General features: G+C 41.4%; 1 protein-coding gene across 2 annotated transcripts in view; it reads left to right on the forward strand.

Moving 5' to 3' along the window:
- LOC149318909 (ras-GEF domain-containing family member 1A-like) overlaps window positions 1-25690 on the forward strand; it is a 301950-nt gene that overhangs the window by 184334 nt on the left and 91926 nt on the right. The window contains exon 3 of one of the 2 annotated variants that reach the window (XM_089510664.1): window positions 2265-2376. The exons of the other annotated variant lie outside the window; for it this stretch is intronic. Coding sequence (XP_089366790.1) covers window positions 2335-2376 — 42 coding nt within the window. The 5' untranslated portion in view covers window positions 2265-2334. The remainder of the gene's footprint in view (window positions 1-2264; window positions 2377-25690) is intronic. 2 annotated transcript variants of the gene reach the window in all.

The raw sequence follows: 25690 nt of genomic DNA on the forward strand, positions 1-25690 counted from the left end.
CGTGTGTATTGTTCTGCTGCTAATAGCAGGCCTCAGGGTGGGAGGGTCTGCAAAAGAGGATTAGTGTATGCTTGATTAGTGCTCATTGTCTGCTGGGAAATCCCTGACCCTGGGAGATTTCTCATTTGCATCTGTTGAGTCTTCATCTTGCTATTTTTCAGGACTGGTAGCCAAACCTTGTTTCATTCATTCATTCATTCATTCATTCATTCATCTAGAGGGTTGCATGATTCCCACCCCTTCTTTAAGGTTTTGATTTTCTCCTCTTTACCTTGCACTCATTAATATATATTTTTTGAACAAAAAATACAAGGAAGGCAGCAGCAAATGTAGTAGGTTCTTGAACTGTACGCTGGGACCAAGGATACAGGATTATTAGTGCTAGTGCTGTTCAAATTTACAAATCTATGAGGCTGCCTTATTACATCGGGGTCAATTGAGGCTGCATCCACAGAGCAGAAATAATCCAGTTTGAAATCACTTTAACTGCCTTGGCTGAATGCTATGGAATTCTGAGAATTGTGATTTTGTGGAATTCTGGGAATCATAGTTTTGTAGTTTAGCCTTCTCTCACAAAGAGCTCTAGTGTCACAACAAAATACAGTTCCAAGAATTCCATAGCATTCAGCTATGGCAGTAAAGTGGTGTCAAAGTGCATTATTTCTGCAGTGTAGATGGAGCCTGAGTCACTAGATTCCAGTGTAATCAGTAATGGATATCACTGGAAACCAATCAAGTTGTCAGCCATTCCTATCAAACACTGGAAAACCCTCAAGTGGTCCTTAAAATATATTCCTCAAAGGCTCTAACCAATACCAGTCTTCTGCTGTCTTTCCTGTTGAACCCACCGTTACCACAGACACACACAAAACCCTCACTTTGGGGAAAGTGAATGTGAAAGCAGCCAGTAGAGAGCTCCTGGGAAGACTAGAACATCCTTTGCTACTAACAGTCATGGGATGGAATGACAAACATTCCTAGTGAGAGGTTTCAGTTGTAAGCCAACTGTAATGGTAAAAGAAGCTGGTAGTCTTACTTCTTTAAAGGATGAGAGATCTGTTAATATCTTTATTAAAATTTTGCCTGGATCCACAGATTATCACCATTAGATAGTACCACCTTATCCTTCAGTACATTAAAGAGATTCCAGATAACCACATACTAAACAGATGGCTAGTGCAAGTCTGGAGGTGGGGGTGTCAAAACATGTGAAAAGTTCTAGTTTCTTGGAATAACGATGCAGGGAGAAAGCTACGAAAGCCACTAAAATTTTCTGCTCCTACTGTAACTTCCCACTTATTCAAAATAAGCACCATTTCACTTTATTAGCTGCCATTTGTTCCACTTCATAAAATTCAAGGTTTTCCCCTTCTGCTGAAAACCACAGCAGCCTGTTTTTGTCATTTCCTGTGTGCTATTGGGAAACAGTGTAGTTAAAAGGAGAAACTGGTTGCCTTTCAATTGCCAAAATTAGTCTTGTTGTCATATTAGTTTCACCCTGTTAGTCTCATCATGTTTATATCAATGAGAAATCTGCTTGCAATATAAGTTTTTTTGTCACATTTTAACCTTTGTGCAAATAAGAAAATGTATTATATTTCACAAAGCTATCTGAAATAGATGTATTTTACATCAGCAGATGTGACCTAGAGCAAATGACAAGTATGCAGATTCTGCACCGTTATGTTAGATCTTTGAATCCCCTAATTCACTGATACTTAGTTCAATAAGAAAAAGCATCCAGAGACTCAGAGTGGAGGAACCAGGTGATGGTACTGATGGATTAGCAGCATACTACCAACAAACTCAAGTCAAATTTGAATAGTCAAATACATTTCCTTTTTAAAAGCTCTGCTTGGGATAAAAAATATAATGGTATGCCTCTTGCAAATTTCTTCATTAATCATTACCAGCACCATCCCTAATTATGATGTTTAACCTCTTTCTGACAGATGAGAGCATTATGTAACTGATCAAAACCAATGGCCTAACTTAGGGAGTTGTTGGTTTTATGACATCCTACTAGTGTCCATCTGGAGTCTTACAGAACCCATCACCATGATCATAATATCTAAGCCAAGCAAAGACAAACTTTAGCAATGCAATGAAATACACTTTGCTGCATTGTCAGTATCTTGTCCATAAAACATTATCTTGCCCATAAAACAAAAACAAAAAACAAGACCAAAGATTATTATGCCTGGGGTTTGAAGTACACAACAGAAGAATCCAAATACTAATTTGCTACTCCTCTAATTTTAAAGGAGAAGGTGGCAGGACTGATGACAAAAACCAAGTGAAATAGCTCTGAAGCCACCTTCTGGGAAGATCTGGATGGCAGAACCACCATGTAATGCTGCTGTGAAGAAATGTAAAGTAAGTTTTCTTTTTTGTCATCCATCTTACATGTGGGGATTTTGTTTTCATGCATTTGACGTAGCGCACCCATAGATGTATGGCTGGCCACTGCGGCTGAAGCCAGAGGCATCACCAGGAGCCATGGTGAGACAGTGGTTAAATGCTTGTACTGAAGCCTCTCACTCACAAACTATAAGGTTGCGAGTTCAATACCACCAAAAGGGCTCAAGCTTAACTCAGGCTTGCATCCTTCTGAGCTCTCTAAAAGGAGTGCCCAGATTGTTGGGGGCAATTAGCTTACACTTAGGGAGTGATTAAGTGCACTGATAAGCGGTATAGAAATGTACTTGCTTGCTTGCTTGTTAGGTATGTGTGGGGGGGGTGCGGACCTCACCAGGTGACATCCTAAGAGGGGTGACCCCACTGCTCACTAAGCATCTGCCTTTTAGCAGAAACATACTATGTCATTTGTCTGCATCCCTTTAAAATTCTTCAACTTGGCAGAAGAGATGGTTTGGTTGGGGAGGAGAAAGAAAAGCCCTCAGACTTGTAATTTTAAAAAAATTAAAATTTGAAAATTTTGCATTTAATTTTTGTAAATATTCTTTTAAATATTTCTTTTTAAACAGTACATCTTACCAAATTGTCACTTTAACTACATGAAACTATGTACTTGTAAATATATTTAGGCTGTGTGTCTGCTATTGTAATTTAAAGGCATAATTTTTATTGTGCAAGTTATGTCACAACCATTACCATTGCATTTAGTAACATATGGGAATTACAATTTACGAGCAATAGCAGTACAAAAAACTTTACTAAGGATTCTGTATGGGGTGGTATGGGAGAATGTCAGTGTGTGTGTGTGGGGGGGGGGGGGGGACACCATGAATTACCACACCAGACAGCACTAAGCCTCATGATGCCATTAGCTGAAGCTAAAGTTAAAACCAAAAATCAATTTTGTTTGACATGTGCCTTGTTTATATTTTGTGCATATTACTGTAACATGCTGTACATGGGGCTACTTTGAAACTTTAGCACGCACAAAATGATATAGTTAGACTGTTGGCTGAGGCGGGAACTGGCATCATGTTACCAGTGGCATGACTAGGATTGGAGTCACCCAGTGCAGGTGGGAGTCAACTGCCTCGTCCTCTCCCCAGTTCTTCCAAGACCACTGGACATGTAAGGCAGCTTCTGACCTCTGCTCCTCAGCTCAGTTCTTCCGAGTATTCCAGACTCAGAAGGCAGCCTCCACCTTCCAGTCTGCCAGACTCTGAAAGCAGCCTCTGTATGCACCCAAGTCCTTCCAGTCCACCAGACTCAGCAGGCAGCCTCCACCCTGCCTCCAGTCTTTCCAGTCTGCTGGACTCCGAAGGCAGCCTCCACCCCCCACCCCCCGTCTTTCCAGTCCACCAGAAGGTCCGGCCATCCATGGCTTGAAAATATTTTTTTTAATCCAAAAATGATTTTTGCCATTTTATATTAGGCTGTACACACCCCATATAAGAGACATCCTGTCATGATTTTAAAAAGCCTGCCTGAATAAAAACATTTTATTTGCTGGCATATTTTATTACACCAATATATTTAATGGGACTTTGGTGTCCACATGGGGCGTCCTGCAATCAAACCCCAGCAGATATCAAGGGCCAACTATAATTAGGTTTAAAATGTTTTAAATCTGTTTTTACCGTGTTTTTAAATAATATTGAGTTTGAATTCTTTTTTTAAAATTTCTAAATTTGTAAATTAACGTTGGTCCTCAGTATCCATGGACTTGCCACCCACTCATTCAAGCCTCCATGGATGGCAAGCCTGCATTGTCCCAATGGTGGCACATGCATGTGGCCGCACCACCATTAGGGACAGCCCCCATTGTCCCATGGCATGAAGTCCCATTGTCCCTAATGTGGCTGTGCCACTACTGGGAACAGCATGGGCTGTCTTGAAGGCAATATTAGGGCTCGGGAGCGTGCACCAACCACACGCTCCCGAGCCCTACTACATGCGGGTGGTACCACTATTGTGCAGCACAGCCCACACGGGGGACTTAGAGTCGCCATAAGTCAAAAATGACTTAAAGACACACAACAACAACAACTTCTCAATTAATCACGTAACACTTGAGTTGTACAATGAGACTAATCCAAATGTGTAGCCCCAGCTCCATAAATTATAGATGTTTGCTGGTAATGTCAATATGAGACATAGTTAAGTGGGGCAGATTCTCTATAAAAATAATAGCATAACATCACTCTATTGAAGGAAATTTGAAAGACTGTTGAATTATGACAGCAGTCTTATAGCACCTTGAAGAGTTAAGAAAAAGTATTATGGCCTACGTATTCATGAACTAGAAAGGGTCCACTTTATCAGATGTGTGTGGAGAGCTGCAAAGCTTGAAAGTTACATTTAAAACAAATGCAATGACATGCTGTAGGTATCCATAACTCAGCAGTGGAAGGATGACGCTTGGGTTCCCAATTATGAATAGCTTTACCATCATCATATTTTTTCTTCTGAAAAGTAACTTTCCACATTCTTCACTATGGAGACTGCCTAGACTGAAATCTGTTTTTCTGTAACAATGCCAGAGCCTGGGAACTGTTTGTTCAGCCTCTTTTTCAAGGCAGAATTTTTAGATGTCTGAAAACTGCTATTATGACTCCTTCTAAATGTCCTTCCTGTGTATTAAATGCACCCAGGCACACCAGGTCTTTTTCACATGAGCGCCTAGCCTTTAATCAATGCTGTTGCTTTCTTCAGAAATCTCTCCTAATAGTTGCTCTTCATAAAAAGTAGCAGAAAGGAAAAAGAGTGCACAGTTTGATTCCAAATAGCCAATGCTAGGTTCCATCTTTGAACAGGGATGTAAATCTTTACCTTGTGCAAAAAAGAGCAATAATAAACACAAACATCCTTTGTTTTCTTCCCCATACATGAGACTGTGAAAAGCACTGGTCTTTTCTCTCTCCTGCAAGGGGGAACAATCTCATGGTGGTTTTTAGTTTCTTCAGTAAACTATCTCAGTGTTCCAAGAAACTATTCCACATCCAGGATGAGAAAAATTGTGAATGGTTTTTGCATTCTTAGCCTTGAAAGATGTTTTTGTTCAATTATTGTTCAGGTGGTTTTCCTTTTTTTTTTTTTTTTCCTGTTTTGTTTTCCTTCTGTGGTGTAAATCCAATTATTGGTCCTAACCATGATGGATTCACTGAATCAATGGGAATCACGTATGTCAAAGCATGTGTTGATTCAATGGGTCTACATTAGTTGGGACAAATGATTTGACTTTGTTTGCACATCAGCTGTTTGTATGTAGTAGCATCCGCTCCCTCCGCCAAAATGTTTGGGGCTTGTGAGAATATTTGGAATTTTGAAAAAGATGTCCTGAGTATCATCACACATTGCCAACTATGCAAGTGAACCATGTGTGTCTGTGTGTCCATGCACATGACTTACATAAGGTATATTCTCTCTCTTATTTCATTGTCTCTTCCCCTCCCTCTCTGGTCCTGTTTTTCTGTCTTCCTTTCCCCCATTCAAGTAAACTGAGAAATATAACCACCTTCTTGCCCTTATTGTCTTTTTTCTCTTCAGTCCTCTTCTCTCTGTCTGTCGGTCGTGCTACATAAGTGAACTGAGCCATTTCACTATTGATCTAAGGGCTGTGGAAATGGAAGACAAACTGTCTTGCTGGAGAAGGGGTGGAAAGTGGGAGAAGCCTGTTGAAGCACCTCCCCAGAGGACCATGGAAAGGGGATGGGACTTCTGCCTCCTTCGAGCAGTTCTGGGGCAGGATAGGCTCTTCCCCACCATGCCCCATGGAGATGAATGGACAACTAGCTCCATTCATTTCTGAAAAGGGGAAGCCTGGCAAATTCTTCAGCCAGGTTTTTGGGGTGTAGTAAGGCCCACAAGCACAATATTGGGGTCTCCAGCATTACATAGTGCCTGGCAATTCATTCATGTGACCTTACAATGTAAGTATTGCCTTCAGTGACATCACTAGCTCCAGTGTCACCTGTTGTGGACGGTGTCACCTGAGAAGGGTGAACACTCACCTCTTCTGATCCTCCATCATCTGGATTCTTCCCGAGAGAGACAGCCCAGTGACAGAGCAGGTGGGAAGGGTGTGTGTTCACCCCTCCTGATGAACTATCATCGGGTTTTCTCCCCAGGGCAGCAGTCTGGTGATGGAAGGGTGAGGAGGGCCCAACTGGGTGCCCTCAAGGGACGGGGTTTGGAAGCCTGGACCTTATGTAGCCTGGACTGAGATCCAGTACAGGCTAGATTAGGCTCATGGATTGGACTACCACACCCCTCAAATTTTAGACTAATTGGATTTTAAAATAATAATAATAATAATAATAATAATAATAATAATAATACAAGCAGCACCAGTTTTAATCAGAATCTCAATGCTCAGGGGAGAAAGCTTCAGCTGCTCTCTCCTCAGTCATAACTCCAAGAAAAATACACTCCTTTTTTATAACCCTGTTTTAAAGGGCCTTTTCACATTGCACAATTATAGAGTCAGGATTTCAGTTTAGCTGCCTGGCACCATTTTATTGAATCCTGGGTTTTGCAGTTGAGGGAGAGGTCATTAAAATTCTCAGCCAGAGAGATTTAGTGCCTCAACAAACTACACACCCCAGGATTCCAGAGGATGCAGCCGTGGCAATTAAAGTAGAATAATAATGCCATAACTGTATCATGTGAAATGTGTTTTGCTTTCTTAGTACTAATAGCAGGGGAGTGAGAGAACTATTTGTATCTGGGTTGGGGCTAGGAAAGAAAGAGTTAAATGGTTCCCTACTATTTTTAAAAAAAACCCTGGTGGGCTTCTGACTGATGGATTTAGTGTCCCATCTACTTTGGCCCAAGGCGACATCACTCAATGCTTCCTTAGAAATATCCTTATTTTGAAGTGCCTATCCATGAGATCAGGCTGTAAATCATGAGTGTGTAACAGAAAACAAAAGAGTAAGTGAGGTTGGATCTGGGTCGTTCCCACTTTATTGATTGTGTATGTATATTAGAGAAAGGATGTGATATTCATAAGGCTATTTGTATGTTAAACTTTTTATTGATGAACTCATAACTCCTGTGCAGCACAATGAGTTCCATTGTAATGTTATGTGCTGTGTGCTCTGTCTAGCTCCTTATCAAAGTTCAGTATTAATATCTATATGTGAATTTATTTTTGTTGTTATGAAACTGAGTGGAGAAAATGATGAGCCAAATATCCGAAATAGAAATTATAAAGATATAAAAAATAAATATAATGACAGGAAGTGTAGAAGTCAAGACTCTTTCCATCTGGTATAGGCACCAGTCAGTCAAATAATTATAAAATCAGAAGATGGAGCTCAAATCTGCTCTCTGCATTTTTTTTATTGTTTTCCTGTTGTAAAAGACAGGACAGGACAGGGTTAGGTATACCTGAATGGAGAACTGGAGAAGTCATTTTCCAATCCAAATTGTCTAAAATCACAGTCCAGGTAGAGCTCCAAGAGCTATGCCCTGACATGGACTAAGTGGAAGATACTGTGGGCTTTCTCTGTTATCAACTTGGCTAGGGCAGAAGCCTGGACTTCTGATATTTAGGCTTAGTCAGTATTACTAAGGGATGTGATGTCTTAGCGGTTAAGATACTGATCTGATGATTGCAAGATCGGCAGGTCAGCAGTTTGAGGACTAAACACCATGGCGGGGTACAAACCGCCGCTTTGCGGCGGTCTGCCGCCGCCGCCGGTAGATCCGTGGGGGAGCCGGAGCCTTCAGACGGTGCGGCTCCCGCGCGGACCGAAAAAGAAGCTCCAAAATGGAGCTTCTTTTTCAGTCGCGTTTGTGACGTAGCGAGGCGCCAGGGGCGCACTCGCTACGTCATAAAAGCTGCGACACGTACGGACGCTCAGCGTCCGATACGTAAAGATGGCCGCGCCCATGTGGAAGGGGCGCCGCCATCTTGTACGTATAGGATACGTACTAGGGTTAGGGGGGTGCAGAAGCACCACCCCTTCCTAACCCTAGTACGTATCCTATACGTACTATATGGCGGTATGTATCCCGCCATAGTGACAGAGTGAGCTCCTATCCCTAGGCCCAGCTTCTGCCAACCTAGCAGTTTGAAAGCATGCAAAAGTGCAAGTAGATAAATAGGTTTCAGTGGGAAGGTAACAGCATTCCATGCAGTCATGCTAGCCACATGACCATGGAGTTATCTTTGACAATGCTGGCATTTTGGCATAGTAATAGAGGTGAGCACCCCCCCCCCCTTGCAGTCAGACATGTCTTCACAACCTTGTCAAAGGGGAAACCTTTACACTTACAGTATTACTATTTACCAATTATAAGATATAGTTACCATATCTCATGGCTTGTCCCTCTACTCCAGACATCAGGGAGTGGAGGAGGAATGTCAGGGCAAGAACAGTGCCTTGAAGGGGTGTGTTTCACATTTATTCACATTAGTGATTCACATTTGAATTGTGTATTTTGTGCAGTCATGGTTGGTGCTCAAACCACCATGCTTAATTTTACCAGCAGGGGCTGCCCTTTAACCATCAACCTTGTAACATCCCCAGGGGCCCCCACCTGCAACTTCACAAAGAAGCATTCTTCTACCTCAGATTTTGGTGCCAAAATCTCAGGGCCTGGGATAGTCATAAAATGGCAACCCTAATAATGGATGATATTGCACCTCCCAATTATCTGTGCCTGGAAAGCGCACACAGCTCATGGTTATTTCCTACAGTAGATTCTAATTCTGTTTCAGGATAGGAGTCGTCTGCTTCTGCTCACAGAATCCCCTAACACATCAACTTAGCCTCAAAAGAGAAAGTGATAGCAGAGAAGTTTTGTTTCATCTCACAGTTCTAAAAAAAGTGAAGTCCAGAGATCCCCTTAGCCACAAGTTGCAGCACATGATTATTACATAGTGGAAATCTGTGGCTGTCATGGTTTCTTCCCGTGCCTCACCAGCACTACAACACATTTGCTACTGCAGTATAAATACCCACATAAACAGTACTCTGATTCCTAAACAATACTTTAGTCTAATCACAACTAAAGGGAAGAATCTTGAAATTAAAACACAAAGGTTTCATTTGGATTCATGAAGACATAGGTAAGTCCACATATTTGCAAGGCCCATTATATCATGTCTGTCAATGATTTAAACATGAAAAATAAGGGCATGTTCACGATTACATATTTATATCAGTTTTAAATTGATTTACTAGTCATCAATCTCAACCAAGAAATTGTAGCAAATGTGAAACTATGGGAGAACTAATGTTCAAAGAAAGTGCTTCTTAAGCTATCTGATGTGGGAGACCAGCAGGGTTTTTTCCTGACTGTACTAGGGGCTGGCACCGTATTTATGTCCTTCAATTACAATTGTTTCTTTCCTTCCTGGAAATGTGCCATGGACTGACAGCGAATAGCTTGCAGACCAGCAAGGTCCATGGACCACCACATTGAGGAGCACTATTATAAAATACCATTTTATTACCAACATCATTATTCAAGTTCTTCCTAGCAAACCATGCCAGTTAAATTCATTTCAAACCAGTTTAAAAGTGCTTTAATTTGGGAAAGCAGAAAAGGCTAAATAGAAATGAGTAGTTCTGGTTCTACCTTACAATGTTATACTTTCAATTAGGTGTTTGTATTCTTAATGAAGCTCTATAAAGTTCAGACTTATGGATTAGAAGGCTAGAAAGTATCTGGTGAGGAAATATGTACACAAACCGAAACACAAATCTGGTTGCTGCTGTTGTTTAATGGAAAGTTTTTTAAAACTATTTTCCCATGATGTCATATACTTCTTCTTTTTTTGGTGGTTTCTGCCTGTCAAAGGATCATTCTATCAGTTGCTAAGGGCAATATACACAAAATAGAAGTTATATGGTTCAGTTGTCTAATGGTGTTTTGGTAGGAGTTTTATTTGTTTATTTGTTTTACTTTGAAAGAGAGACAGTGGGCTCCCTGGAACAAGATGTTGATCCAATAGTGGCTGGTAACTGTCATGTCAATGGGGCCTAAAGTGTCATGCAGAGTTCATGCCTGCTTCTTTAAAATCCTGACTTCTCAGGTGAATGACCTCTGGATGCAATTAAAGATTAAGAATCCTAATAGAGGAGACGGTCAAGTCCCACACAAATGTGGCAGGAAGCTTTCATGTCATTGAGACAGTGATTCTATACTGGGTTTTAGTCCAGTATTTAAGAGGGCAATACGAAATGCTGAACTGTATCCTCAAAATGTGTTCAGCATTCCATCCCTAATATGCATCCAGCATGTTGGACAGATCTTTTAAAGTCAAACTAAAACTCAGTCACCAACCCACTGACTTAGAAGTCACCAGTTGCCACTGTGTTTAACCTATGTCCTCCCAGCAACAAAACCCACCCCAGGTGTTGTGATGATAATATGGAAGGGGGACAATTTATAAGCACCCATATTAATCTCACAAAACCTTGTCAAAGAGTTCTGAGAGACAGAGAGGTCAAACAGGTGGGCCAAAAGAAGTGGTTTCACCCTGTTTTGGGAGTGTGCCATTTAGATGGCTGGAAACGAGGTCATGGCTGCACCAAGGGAAGGGGGATCCAGACTAAAAAGAAGCAAGCTCTAGCTTGGAAAGTGTACACCTTCCATCCTGCATATAAATGCCCTGATATGAGACCAGTCCCAAAGGTGCGCTCCATCCTCACCCTAACCCTAAATCTACATATAAATGCACCAGTGCAGGTGCACATTTAAAAACGACAGAGCCGATGGTCAGTGTGGCAATGCAAAAAATAGAAAGTGTGACAAGTACAACATACACAATCCAGACAGTCCAAGATGGGACATGGGGTGAAGAGGGGGTGAAACAGGCATGTAGGAGAGGGATGATTGTACATTGCCAGTGTTCTACTGGCCACATCTGTGCTCCAATGCTGTGTCTCAGTGAAGGATCACAAGTGCAACTGTGTGCATGATGAAAGGGGGTGGTCATCTAGTGGGATGGGATCTAGGTAGCAGACAGTCACCAATAGTGTGTTTGTGCAACAGAGCGTATGGATGGAGGGGTAAAAAAAAATTAATTAACAGCAGCGTAGCTTCATATTTTGCCATGTGGTCGTGGCGTAAGTACATGTGTGGGCTGCCTTGGGAGCAGGCAGTGTGTCAGGCTGCTCCTTCCTGGCTGTCTGCTTTGCCCCAGAGAGAGACTTCCTCACAGTCACCCAGTAAGCTTCATGGGCAAGCCAAAAGCCATTCACAGGGTGTTGCTTCTTACTTTAGGGTTGTTTTGAATGGGAAAGGAGAGGTCATTGCAGAGATGCTTGCCAGGTGAAAATATAATGTCTTCTCTGTGGTCATGTGATGTGATGGGGGAAGCACCAAAGACAAGGATGGTTATTCATGAGGCAGATAAAATGTGATGTTTAGTCCATTATGTGTATAACCATATGTGTGGGGAAATGAAAAATTGTTTGCAAGCTAATTCTACAAAACTAAGAGAACTGCTGAAATTCTGATGCCCCATTGTACAATGGTCAATGATAGTGGCTTGTTTAGCAGCTGTTGTTTAAGGAGAAAAATGTGGTTTCCCAAGATGTGGTCAACATAAACTCACAAAAGCCATAGCTCACTATCCCCAGTCACCTGGGGGCCAGAAAATACTAATGACATGTTAGAGTTTAGTTTTTATTCATTCCAGCCATTGGTGTGTTTATCTACCAATAAAAATTAGCACTGCTATAGGAAGTTCCTCTAAAAATATGTTCTAAATAATTATATTCATTTATAACATGTTATGGAAAGCTGGGGAGACAATTAAAATCCTGAAATGTATAGAGCTGTGCTCATTCTAATGGAAAATGTACAAGGATATCCATCCATGACTCTCATAGACATATATCTGCCTGCATTAATGGAAATCAACACATGTCACTTCCATTAGCAAATAGAATTAACATTGTATGGTGAATTTCCAAGGTGACTGATTTTATTAGGTTTGTTGATTAAGTTAAACTCAGAATCCCATCTTTGATCTCTTACTGATCTGCCCTGTTCTCTAGGGAAATTGTAAAGAGTGAAGGGAAATCTGAAAATCGTGACTACTTTCATGACTATGCAGGACACATTTGAGAATATGGATTTCTAAATATCATTGCCACAGATGCTGCAATCAATCAGTGCCAAGGCAGAAGGTACACATTATAGGAAGCAAGTGGCTGCCACTAAAATGATGGCTATTTGTATCCTCATGTTCTCTCCTCTGGTAACATCGATATATTTAAACACATAAAACTCGCAATGTGACCTCAATGCACTGTGTGTTTCCTGTGCCTCACTGATGACAGCCAATTAAGTGGAGTAAGGCAAGGAAATTTGCAATGCTGTGATGTCATAATATACTTTGTTTGTATGAATACATTTTACTATAGATGAGGAAAAGAATACTTAAAGCTGCTTGTTTGAGAGATGACCACACCACCATACTATAGTTCCAGCTTCTGATAATAAACATTTTTTAGTTTTTGGTGAGTTTTTCAGGCTATGTGGCCATGTTCTAGAAGAGTTTATTCCTGACGTTTTGCCAGCATCTGTGGCTGGCATCTTGGCACCAAAAACTATGGATGCTGGTCATTAAAGCCTTCGACTTCACAATAAACATTTCCCTTCTCTGTATTAAAGGATTTCTGAACCATTACCAACAATTCAAGTTATTTTTCAACAAATGATCAGATTTCCTATCCATTTCTTGCTTTCCAAGCAGGTCCCCCAACCATCATCTCCACACAAAATGAAATCATGTGTTGCCTTAATTTAGAGATGAGGCATGTGTACTCCATGGACTGAGCATGGCAGCCCTGGAACTCCATTTTTGTAGCCCCTAAAGCCTTGCCTCTAAATTCATTTGGGAAAACCACAATTTTTAGGTGATTTTTGCCTGCAAGCTATGCTGAAATGCCCCCTAAAGTGTGTGTGCAAATGTGGTGGTTTGCCACAAACCTCCCTCTACCTTCTGCTGAAACTCAGCTGAAAAGAGTGACTAGAAGTAACACTTCCTATGCACTGTGAATTGGAAGTGTAGCCCACAGGAGAGTCTGTGGATGTAAAAACTGGTCCCCACTCCGTCACCATCCATTTGTCCACCCCTGCCTAATACCTTTCAAATTTCTTCAGCGCCTTTCATATGATCCTTATTTTAAAAAAATTATAAAGCACAATTCTATTGGCGGGGGGGGGGGGGATTGCTGAACAAAGAAATATAGGCATCCACTCTGTTTTTTGCAGAGATTGGTCTTTGAGAAGGGAAATGGGAAACTCCACATGGGTCTTGTCAAAAATATCCCTAATGATTAACACAATGAACTGTCAATGAAACTGGCAAAGTGTGCTGACATCATAAACCTGAGCAGTAATGATGTCACAGACAGCCTAGAAAGCAGAGGTTGCTCAGGAAAAAGAGTAGGCAATGGATTAAAGGATTCTTAGTGGAGAAGAAATTTGGCCAGGAAAGGCGTAAGAAGGGATTTAAGGAGATACTTGTGGAAAGATGGACCCTGAGAAGTGAGGGAATGAAGCAAAGCTAATAGACTGAAAAAGAGGGAAGAGTGGAATAAAAGGTAAGAGGAGGAACCTGAAGAGTGAATATGATGGTCAGGCTTCACTGGCAGCCTCAAGACTCTGATACTTTTGCTGTAGCACTTTCCTTAATTGTATTTCGTCTAGTTCAGTTGTTGCTACAATAATGTTATAAGGTAACCCAGTATTATTGATAACAGGGCTTCCCAATGTCACTGATTCCTCAGTAACATTAGTAGTGGTGGACAGTGTCCTTGAAAGAGAGATAAGTGATTGCCAATCTTCTCATGTGATGCACAGCTGCAAGGAGTATTGTCTTCTAAGGCTTGCTTTTCCTTCGTACGGATCAATGTTGAGGTCCAGCTGTGTGCATGTTGTCCTGTTTATGGGAGTATGCACACCAGAAGATACCTATAATCCTCCGTGGGGTCATGGCAACTCTGGTTCAGAACTGTTGAGAAATCAGCAACAGGTCAGAGTCAAAAAGATTACCTACGATAGAAAGTTTCAGAATAAGGGCATTTTTGACTGAACATTTAACAGAGCTTTTTTCACAGTTTAAAGAGCAAATGTTCCTTTTACTTATTTTTTCCTTTGCACTGAGGACTCACTTCCCTCCCTCACCCACACTAGGTCCTACTTGGTAATTATATTCAGTGAGTGGGCACAAACTGTAACACATAAGGAAATATCAGCAGTGTCTCCAACAGTATCGCCCTCCCTTCTCTCCCACCTCATCCACCCACACATAACACCCACTCACCTGACATCACGAGCAGACAGCTGGGTTTGTTCCTCTGTGTAATTTCCCCTTTTGCTCTGCAATGTACAGCAAAGGGAAAGCCAACTACAAGCATTTAGTATCTGCATAAAGCAAACTATTATAATGGCAGTGTAGCTTTTGACTAGATAGCATTCCCAATGACAACAGGGGAGCCTTAAGGCTTCAGCCTGATTTGATCCTTGTCCATGGGTTTTTCTGCTTCATGCATCAAAGTCTATTTAAACATGAAACAAAACAGCAATTCTTTTAGTTTCAAAATGCTGAACACTGTACAATGCAGGTTCTTACTGTTTCTAAATCTTCAAATGGGGAGGAAATCAGATCCAACTGCAAGTCCCAAACCTGGGAGTTGTAGTCCAAAAAGTAACCCAAGTCTAGAGAAGAGTGCAGGCTTGCAGTTAGCATAGAGAAGAAAAAAACAAAGGCCTTTTTATTTGGCCTCAGCATTTAAATTATAACAAATCTCCCTGCCCTAGAACTATATATAGACATAGGCTCCAAGTTCTCAGTGGGGAAAAACTTTCTATGCAAGTTCAGAGATAATCAGATTTTTCTACCACTTGGTCTTAAAACTATAAACAGTTTATGGGAGCTGCGCCTTGGGATCAGTTCATTTCTTGTGAGAAATACAAAACAAAAAGACAAGAAGATAGGCATTTTCCAGATTTTCTTGGCAATCCATGCCTGCACATCCTTATTGAAACCAATATAGACCAAGCCTAAAACAGGTAAGCACAACCAGCCCAATATAGTTTGCTTCTGGGATAGAGTAGCAGAGGGTACTCTCACTTACCTAAGCCAAGGTATATAGTCCTTCGAGAGAGCTGACATATTTTGAGACAGAAATGCCCCAAGCATCACTACCTATAATAAGGCAATAAGAGACAATAATAAAAATAAATATTGAATAGTGTTCTGCCCTTTCATGATATCTCAGATCTTCTGCCAGACACAGTTGCCTTGCTTTGCATCATGGTAATTCTACAGTACTCGGATAAGATTTCACAACTTACTATCAGCAGCATCACTAGGGGTGTGTGGGGTGTGCATACCACACCGAGTGACACCTCTTTGGTGCCCCAAAGAGTTGAGTGGCAGCCACAGGAGGAACATGAAGGTGTGAGTCCTCCACCAGCCCCCATCCACTGGTCATCTCTCCAGGGCCTGCATCCCCTGCAAGGAAATGAGTGGAGGTAGCAGCTGGAATGTGGAAAGACTCAGCCCTTCATCCACAGGCATCAATGCCACTAGTGTCTTTGGGATGCCACAGCCCCCTGAGCAAATGAGCGGTGGGCATGGCAGAAACATGGAGGCCTGAATCATCCACCCCACCACCACCACCGCTGCTCATCTGTTTGGGGTGCCATGGCCCTCCAAGGAAACAAGTGGCAACCTCAGCAGGAATGTGGAGGCCACTGCCATTGCCACTGTTCATCTCATCGGGGCATCATGCCCCCCCCCCAAGGAAACAAGAAGTGGCAGTGGCAGCAACATGGAGCCCTGAGTCCTCCATACACCCCCCCCCCACCCCCGCTGCTGCTACTACTTGTCTCTTCAGGGCACCGCAACCCATTGAAATGAGTAGAAACAGAAGCAGGAACAGATGTGTGTTTTTTTAACATTCCCTTCAATTTTGTTGGGTGGGGTGTTAAAAAATTATCTGCACTGGGTGTAAAACATGCTCGGTATGCCATGCTTATAATCTGTCAGAATGACGGATTTTTTTTTTCACTTATATATTTCAGGCATGTACACAAGGCTTATTGTTTTTAGTAACTGGCATAACTTCTGAATCTTTCTTTGATGAGAAATACTGTACTTCTGAGCAGTGGTTCATACTCAGAGTCAACCAACGAACGGCGTAACAGACACATGTATATGATATAGAAAGAGACCATGAGAAAGAACAGATCATGTTCTCTTGGAATGACCAGCATACATGGTGAGAATATCTCAGAAATAATATCCAAGGGCTTTGACAACAGCTCACACATCTTACTTTTCAATTCACACATTCAGATGCAAGCCATCACATTCAGCTACATGATGTGGGCACTGTCTTTACATCTTCTGGGTGATATGGCATATCTTAGACAGAGGAATCTTATAAATCTCTAGTACTTTTCTTTTTGTTAATGAAAGTGGGGTGGCTTGTTCCTGAAATTTTTGAACCAAACTATACATAAAAGAAAATCTTTCATTATAAAAGGAAGTTCAGTTGCTCCTTGTAAGAGTATATCTTCTTTCCCTGTTTGACAAGACAATAATTTAGCTCCACACTTAGATAAAATTCAGGTCCTAAAAGCATATATTTTCCTCTTTTAAAAAATTACTAGTTTTTTATCTTAGTAAAAACACACCTTTATAATGCTCCAGTTCATTTTACTATGGCATGTTTTACTGTTGTGTAACCATATTTTTGACCCTTATAACAAACAGACTTTTGCTCATAAAATTGATCTCTCCTCCCTTCTGCATTTGTAAAGATAATTCTCGCTTCAGTTGTTAGGTAATATATTAATGAAGGGTTTGACAGGCAATATTTTAAGACTTCACTGGGAGGGGAAAAGAGAAATACTGTAAGTGATTCAATGATCCTTTTCCACCAGGCTTGACTGTTTGGCAGAGATCCATAAACCCTTGTTACAGCAGACCATTGTAAAAATCACAGTCAAAAATCTCTTGTTGTTGTGTACCTTCAAGTCATTCTTGACTTATGGTGACCCTAAAATGAACTTATGATAGGATTTTCTTAGCATGATTTGTTCAAAGGGTGTTTGCCTTTACCTGCCTCTGAGGCTGAGAGAGTGTGACTTGTCCATGGTCATCCAGTTAGTCTGACATCGATACCAGGAAAGATTCTAGAGCAGATAATTAAACAAAGAGTCTGTGAACATCTAGAAAGCAATGCCATAATCACAAAAAGTCAACACGGGTTTCAGAGAAAGAAGTCATGCCAGACAAACCTGATCTCTTTTTCTGATAAAATTACCAACTTGTTAGATGAAGGGAATGCAGTGGATATAGTATATCTTGATTTCAGTAAGGCCTTTGACAAAGTTCCCCATGATATTCTTGCAAACAAGCTTGTAAAATATGGGCTAGACAAGGCAACTGTTACATGGATTTGTAATTGGTTGACCAGCCGAAGCCAAAGAGTGCTCAACAATGGCTCTTTTTCATCCTGGAGAGAAGTGACCAGTGGGGTCCCACAGGGCTCTGTCCTGGGCCCAGTGCTATTCAACATCTTTATCAATGACTTGGAGGACAAAATTGGGGGCATACTTATCAAATTTGCAGATGACACCAAATTAGGGGGAGTAGCTAATACTCCAGAGGACAGGATCAAGATTCAAAATGACCTGAACAGACTAGAAAACTGGGCCATAGCTAACAAAATGAAATTCAACACGGAGAAATGTAAGGTACTGCACTTAGGGCGGAAAAACGAAAAGCACAGATATAGGATGGAGGACACCTGGCTGAATGAAACTACGTGTGAAAGGGATCTAGGAGTCCAAGTAGACCATAAGTTGAACATGAGTCAACAGTGCGATGCGGCAGCTAACAAGGCCAATGCGATTTTAGGATGCATCAATAGAAGTATAGTGTCTAGATCAAGGGAAGTAATAGTGCCACTATATTCTGCTCTGGTCAGGCCCCACCTGGAATATTGTGTCCAGTTCTGGGCGCCACAATTCAAAAAGGACATTGAGAAACTGGAGCGTGTCCAAAGGAGGGCGACTAAAATGGTGAAAGGTCTGGAAACCATGTTCTATGAGGAACGACTCAGGGAGTTGGGGATGTTTAGCCTGGAGAAGAGAAGGTTAAGAGGTGATATGATAGCCCTGTTCAAATATTTAAAGGGATGTCATATTGAGGAGGGAGCAAGCTTGTTTTCTGCTGCTCCAGAGACTAGGACCCGGAGCAGTGGATGCAAACTACAGGAAAAAAGATTCCACCTCAACATTAGGTGGAACTTCCTGACAGTAAGGGCTGTTCGACAGTGGAACACACTTCCTTGGAGTGTAGTGGAGTCTCCTTCCTTGGAGGACTTCAAGCAGAGGCTGGATGGCCATCTGTCGGGGATGCTTTGATTGTGATTTCCTGCATGGCAGGGGGTTGGACTGGATGGCCTTTGTGGTCTCTTCCAACTCTATGATTCTATGATTCTATCCAATGGGTTTCCATGGCCAAGCAAGGATTAAAGCTGTCTCTAGAGCCATAGTCCAATACTCAAACCACTACACCATGGTTTTCCAAATAACTCTTCATCACTGAATATTCTGTAATTTATTAGTTTTTAAAATTAAAATGTCCATGTCACTTTGGGGCATTTGAGCCTCACACCTGGGAAACAGAATTGACTCATCTTTGACTCAGAATTGCTGTATTTGAACTCTGAAAGACGATTCCCACTTGCTATTCATCAAATGATGAGCATTCATTTAGAATCCAGCCCCTGAGTTACTAGTTCAGGTTCACTGCTCAGATTCACTGATTTTTTTCTCTCTCTCGCCTCAGTGGGGAATGCCAGTTACAAATAGCAAAAGAGTACACTAACTTTCACAACAATTTTTTAAACGCTCCATCTGTCTTTATTCACTACTAGAAACACAAACCATCACATCTGTCCATTTTTTCTGTGAAAATGGCTATAAATTTAATTAACAGATCTGTATAGATGTACTTGTCAGTAAGGGTTGTTGTTCTTCTGTTCACTGGGGCTTATACTCAGGAAAGTGATTGTCATTGTACTGTGAAATCTATGTCTTCCCCAAAATACATTGTTGAATTAAATGTGATTTACTGTTATACAGGTTAAAAGGCTCAACAGACTGGTGAAAAGTGCCAGTCTGTACACACAATGAGGGCTGAGCGTTCCCATGCTCCAAGTCCTTACCGTGCCACCTGGCCGCCATGATGTTGTGCTCCAGGCACAGAGCCCAAACAGCGCTAGACAGAAGGGGCGTCATGATGCTGTGTTGTGGTACTTATGATGCCCCTTTCAGTAAGGTGCTTAGAGCAGCTTCTTAGCAGATTGGTGCCGCTGCATGCAGCTGCTGCAGCACCAATCTGGGGCAGAAAGGGGAGGCATCCTACCCCCTGAGTCCCCCTATATCTGAAATGTTTGAGACCAGAAGTGTTTTGGATTAGGGATATTCATTCATTCATTCATTCATTCATTCATTCATTCATTCGTGGATTTGGGAATATTTGCATATGCATAATGAGATATCTTGGAGATGGGACCCAAGTCTAAATATGATATGCATGTTCATCCACACATTATACAAACAGCCTAAAGCTAATTTTATACATAAAATTTTTATTAATTTTGTTCATGAAACAAATCATTGAGCCATCAGAAAGCAAAGATGTCACTATCTCAGTCACCCATGTTGACAATTTTGGATTCTGGATTATTTTGGATTTCAGAATTCCATATAAAGGATATTCAGTCTGCAAATCCTTACTTTCCATTTTTAAACACTACTCCAAAACTCCAGTGGCATTCTCCCAGTGGCATTTAATTGGCTAAAGGTAACCAGGGAACCATTTAGATTAAGGCGACAATGCTGGGGAAACACCCCCCCCCCCCAATTCATGTAGTTTCCTTAACTTTTTTATAATCTCAAAGCTGCTATTTGCTGAGTGTTGTGTGATGCTCACCTTCAAGTCATTTCTGACTTATGGCAATACTAAGGCAAACCTATCATAGGGTTTTCTTGGCAAAATTTATTCAGAGGAGCTTTGCCATTACCTTCCCCTTAGGCTGAGAGCATGCCTATGGGAAAGAAAGAAAAAGACACATACTGTACTCCCAATTGTACCCATCTCTCCCAAGCCCACCATACTATTACCTTCAAGGGGAAAAATATTATGAAAAAAGAGTTACGGTACTTTGAATCCCAATCCAAATTAGAAAATCCATGAGCTCTTTTATCACATATTGAACAATTGCTTTTAACTACATCTTCAGGAACCCAACAGGCAGTATGGCCACTTGCCATGTTGGCTAGAAATTCTTTTGAATTTTTTTTATAACTCTTCCAAGCTCCTTTTTAAACCATTAAAAAAGATTTTGGGAGACCTGATCACAATATCATCCCCATCACATCTACTGTGCCTGTCTATAGTCCTTACAACAATCCTGCACAGTAGACCAGTACAGTTATGAGGTGGGGGGGATTGAAAGATAATGACTTGCTACATGCTACCAGATAAGCTCATGGCAAAGACAAGATTTGAACAGGAGACATCCTGATTAACATTGCTGTCAATGTCTAGCAATACCTGTCAATAAGAAATGTAATGATTTTGTAAGTGCTCCAGGAAGACAAGAGATCCTGCAATTGCTGCTGTGCTTTGGCCTGCCTTATCCCCATTTCTTCTCAGTAGTGCTCAACTGAGAAGTGTCATTTAAAGTTCAAGCCTGCTTCCTGAAAATCCTAAATTCTAACCTGCTGAAAAAACAAAATAAAATACCAGGTGCTGTAGGCTATATTTCAAACAAAGGGATTGGCAAAAACACCTCTGAGTATTCCTTGCCTTTAAAAACCCTATGAAATTCATGGGGTCGCCATAAGTTAACAGGTGACTTGAAGGAACATACATGCGTGCACACACAATTAAAAGGTACAGGAGCCCTGTTCACTTTAGCATCTGGTCCACCCTACTGATAATAGTTATGAATTCAGATGATCCTAAAATACAAGCACAGCCCCTTCTTTGAAAGTTCCGTTAATGCAGTGTCATGTTTTTGTTGTTATCATTTACCATCCAGTCAGCTTCAGCCTATGGCAACACAATGAATGAGAGAGACCTCCAGAAGCCATTGCTATCAGCTGTCCTGCTCAGGCCTGGCAAACCTAGGACAGTTGTGGTTTTCTTTGTAGAATTAATTCATGATTAATGCAGTCTTCCTCTTTTTTGGCCATCCTGCATTCTCTCAAGCATTATTGTCTTTTCTAATGAGTCATGTTGTTTCATGTCCAAAGTACAACATTTTAGCTTCCAGAGGGAGCTCAGGTTTGATTTGCTCCAGGACCTATTCATTTGTCCTTTTGGCAGTCCATCGTATCCACAGAACTCTTCTCCAGCACCACATTTCAAATATAGTGAGGCCGTGCCATACACAGGGCACTGTATGTGACTTCAAGCTTACGCTGAAGCCGCACAACAATCAAACATATGGTCCACATGCCACGAGCATGTGCCCCATTGTTTTCAATGGGGCATGAGCATACGTAGAATTCCTCTTATGCAGGGGAATCTGGAACAGATCCCCCACATAAAGGAGGGGCCCACTGTAAATTGATTTTCCCCCTATTGGTTTTCTTCACTGTCTAGCTTTCACGCCCATGCATAATCATGGGAAATACTATAGCAGTAGTGGCGAACCTATGGCACACATTCCCTCACTTGCATTGCCTATCATGGGGCAAGCTTTGTCAGAGGGGGATTTCCATTGTAATACTCTGAGACTGAGAGAGCATGACCTGTGTGTGTGGTGCCTTCAAGTCATTTCTGACTTATGAGTGAAATTATTTTGGAGTTTTCTTGGTAGGTTTCCTCAGGGGGGATTTGCTGTTACTAGCCTGTGACTGACAGAGTTATGCCTTGGGTTTTTCCCCTGGAAGTCCCAACCCCATCTGCCCCCAGAAGACAGAAGTCCCACCCCCAGAAGATGGAAGTCCTGTCCCCCGGAGATCACACACACCCCCGGTGCCACCCAGTGTGGGAACACCACTGAGTTTGGGCCCTCAGTCTCTAAAAGGTTCACCATCACTATACAATAGCATTGATGGTTCTGACTTCAGCATCCAATAATATATTTTTAACACTTGAGTAGCTTATCTAGTTTCTCCATAGCTGCCTTTCCAAGTCTTACCCTATCCCCCCGCCCAATTTCTTGTCTACAATTTCTATTTGATTAACAACTTATTTTCTAGAATTTGAAAAGAACAAAACGACCACTGGTATAGAGTGAGTTTCTGTGAGAGAATAAGAAAGAGAAAGAGATGGAAAGAGGACTTGGCTTCTGGAAGAGTTCCAGAGGAGGGTGTTACAATGCATTTCTATATATTAGAGTTGGGTTTTGGAAGCTCCCTTCCTCTATGGTCAATATTAGGATCAATTTTCATGCTCACTGCATTCTCTCCAAGGCAACACTTCCCAACATAAGATTCAGTGGCAATTATACATTTATATAGGAGAAAGAGGTGCACCTGAAAACTCAATAGAACTTGTCTCCCCTCAGTAACTGCAGTGGTCAAAACCATTGAGAAAAAATGTTTGCTCCTACCTCCTTAACTCCATCCTAACTTTTCCTTCGGGATCATGTAAACACACACACATGCACATGTTCACACATTCAAGGGTAAAGCAGAGAAGAAATGCATATAGGTATATGCATTCCTTTTCCAAGTATGGTATTCATATGCAACAAATAAACATATTTTTGTAGGTAAGATGTATATGGCTAAGTAAGAGGATGGCAAAACCCCAACTGACCATGCACAGACAATGTTTTCAATGGAACAGTCTGCTTGCTACCTGTTGTTTGTTCGTTATATTCTGTGCGCAGGCATAATACTCCTACATTTGGTGGCTATGTAGTGCTATTGGGAAGTGTCTAAACTGGATGAAAGGACAAGCACTTGTTTAATTTTAACAACATATTTGAGCCACCCTCTCTCGCTTGCGAATGCTACTCCTTCAAAAGAGTTTCTCTTTCATCAGCTGTTCCCATGACAGCAGGCTCATATTTCAGGCACACTTAGCATCTCTCTTCTGTTTTGTGCTCACTGATTAATGCCCCAGCCCTTGACCTGTTCACCTGCAAAATAATAACCCATAAGACAAATGTTCAGAGCAATCACACTTCCAATTGGCCTTTCCTGTTCAGACATATTAAGAAAAATTGGAGTGAGTTGGGGATGGAGGGGGGAGATAGATATATTCCCCTTCTAACCCTGCTGTTCAGCCCATTTAGACATGACAAAAAGGGAAGCATGAAGGATTCCTTCAGATGCCTCACCTGAGCCATTTAGTAGCAGTAGCAATAGTAGTAATAGCACTCACATGTCTATACTGCTAAGCACTCTCTAAGAGGTTTATAATGTGTAAGCCAATTGTCCCCCCCCCCCCCCAACAAGGTGGGTACTCATTTTCCCAACCTATGAAAGGATTGAAGGCTGGGTCAACCTGGAGCCCTACAGGATCGAACTCACAACATTTTGGTTGGAGTACCAACATTTAAAAACTTCACCACCAAGCAGCCCTGGTGGTGCAGTGGTTAAATGCATGTACTTCAGCCAGTCACTCACAAACCACAAGAATCAAACTAACAACGTTTTGGCCACACCACCATCCAGGGGCTCTGGGTTGACTCTGCCTGGCATCCTTCCGTAGGTCGCTAAAATAAATACCCAGCTTGTGTGGGGCAATTAGCTTACACTTTGTAAACCGTTTAGTACATTGGTAAGCAATGTACTTGCTATTGCTATTGCTACCGCTAGAACTCAGGGAACATAAACTGATAGACTACAACCAGAGATGTATTTTTTTTCAGTTGCAGGGGAGTGCAAGGATGGCATTGCCTTCATGTTCCACTGTTGAACTTTCAGAAGATATCTGGTTGTCCACCTGTTAATGGAATGATGAACTACACTGGTTTACATCACAAGAGAATGCTCCTCCCAAAGCAAAAAATAACAAAGCCAGGGCGTTCCAGGTCTGAAGTGCTCTCCACACTCTTTTCCCTTTCTTAAAGTTGTCAGAGATGAGGGGCTCCAAGGGAGAGATACAGTGAGGCCTAATGCTCAGATTCTAGCTATGTGGCTGTGAGTTTCCAGGACCCATGGGAAATGTAGGAAACAGGCTGGCCAAACAGCAGACCAAAATAGATTCCCTTCAGATCAGCCCAGAATCCAACAAATCTGGTGTCCAACAGTGTCTCATTAATTTATTAATTTCTCATTGGTGGCTGAAAGGCACATGCATATACATATTTAAATATGTATTGTCAAAAAAATCCAAGGGAGACATCTGAGTGAATATGATTTAAAAGATCAGGTTGTATTTCTCTGATCCAGCAAATATTTGAATTCTTCTAACTATAAACTTTTATGAATAGAGATACAGTGGAGCCTTGTTATACGCTGGGGTTTGGTTCCAAGATCTCCCGTGTATAACAAAATCCGTGTATGCTCAAGTCCCATTAACTATAATGACATAGCAAAATGGTGTCCCTTATAAAAAATGGAAAATCAAGGTAAACTTATACTTTTTTGGAACATTCTCAAACCGTGTATGCTTAAATCCGTGTATAAAAAATCCTTGTATAAGAAGGGCTGACTGTACTAAACAGAGATGTAATAATAGTAGTAGTAGTTGTAGTAGTAGTAGTAGTAGTAATAGATTTATTTCTAGCCTGCCCTATCATGGAGAATCTGGGCGGGTTACAACAGTAAAATACATCAAGGTTACAATAAAATCCAAAAAAGGAAAAAAAATCAATCCCTAGGCCCACCCCCAAATCCCAAAGCTGAAATAGGATTAAACAATCATAATATAACAACAGTAGAACAATAAAAACATTCGATTAAAATTTGGAGGAAAAGATGGCTTCATTTCTATAATACACAAACATGACAGAAAAACAAACTTATCCTTCCTCTCTTAGAAAACAGTAACAGACATGCATGTCTTGAATAAACTTCCCTACTTCAACTACTTGTTGCATGGAATTGTTCAAGCATACTTCTTGGCTTGGCAACAGTTCAGGAGAGAGATATGCTTTTGACTCAGTATAAACTCATTCACCCTCGGGGACTTTGTCTCTGCTTGTTAGCATTGCATTTTACATTGAGCCCTGCTGAAGAAGCGGAAGAGAGAAAAATAAAACAGAAGCTTGAAAATCAGGACTCCTCAAGGAAAAAGACAGCCCAT

The sequence above is a fragment of the Sceloporus occidentalis genome, unplaced genomic scaffold (assembly GCF_023333645.1).
Source record: "Sceloporus occidentalis isolate IW3139 unplaced genomic scaffold, rSceOcc1.0.p SCAF_2, whole genome shotgun sequence".
NCBI classification, from domain to species: domain Eukaryota; kingdom Metazoa; phylum Chordata; class Lepidosauria; order Squamata; family Phrynosomatidae; genus Sceloporus; species Sceloporus occidentalis.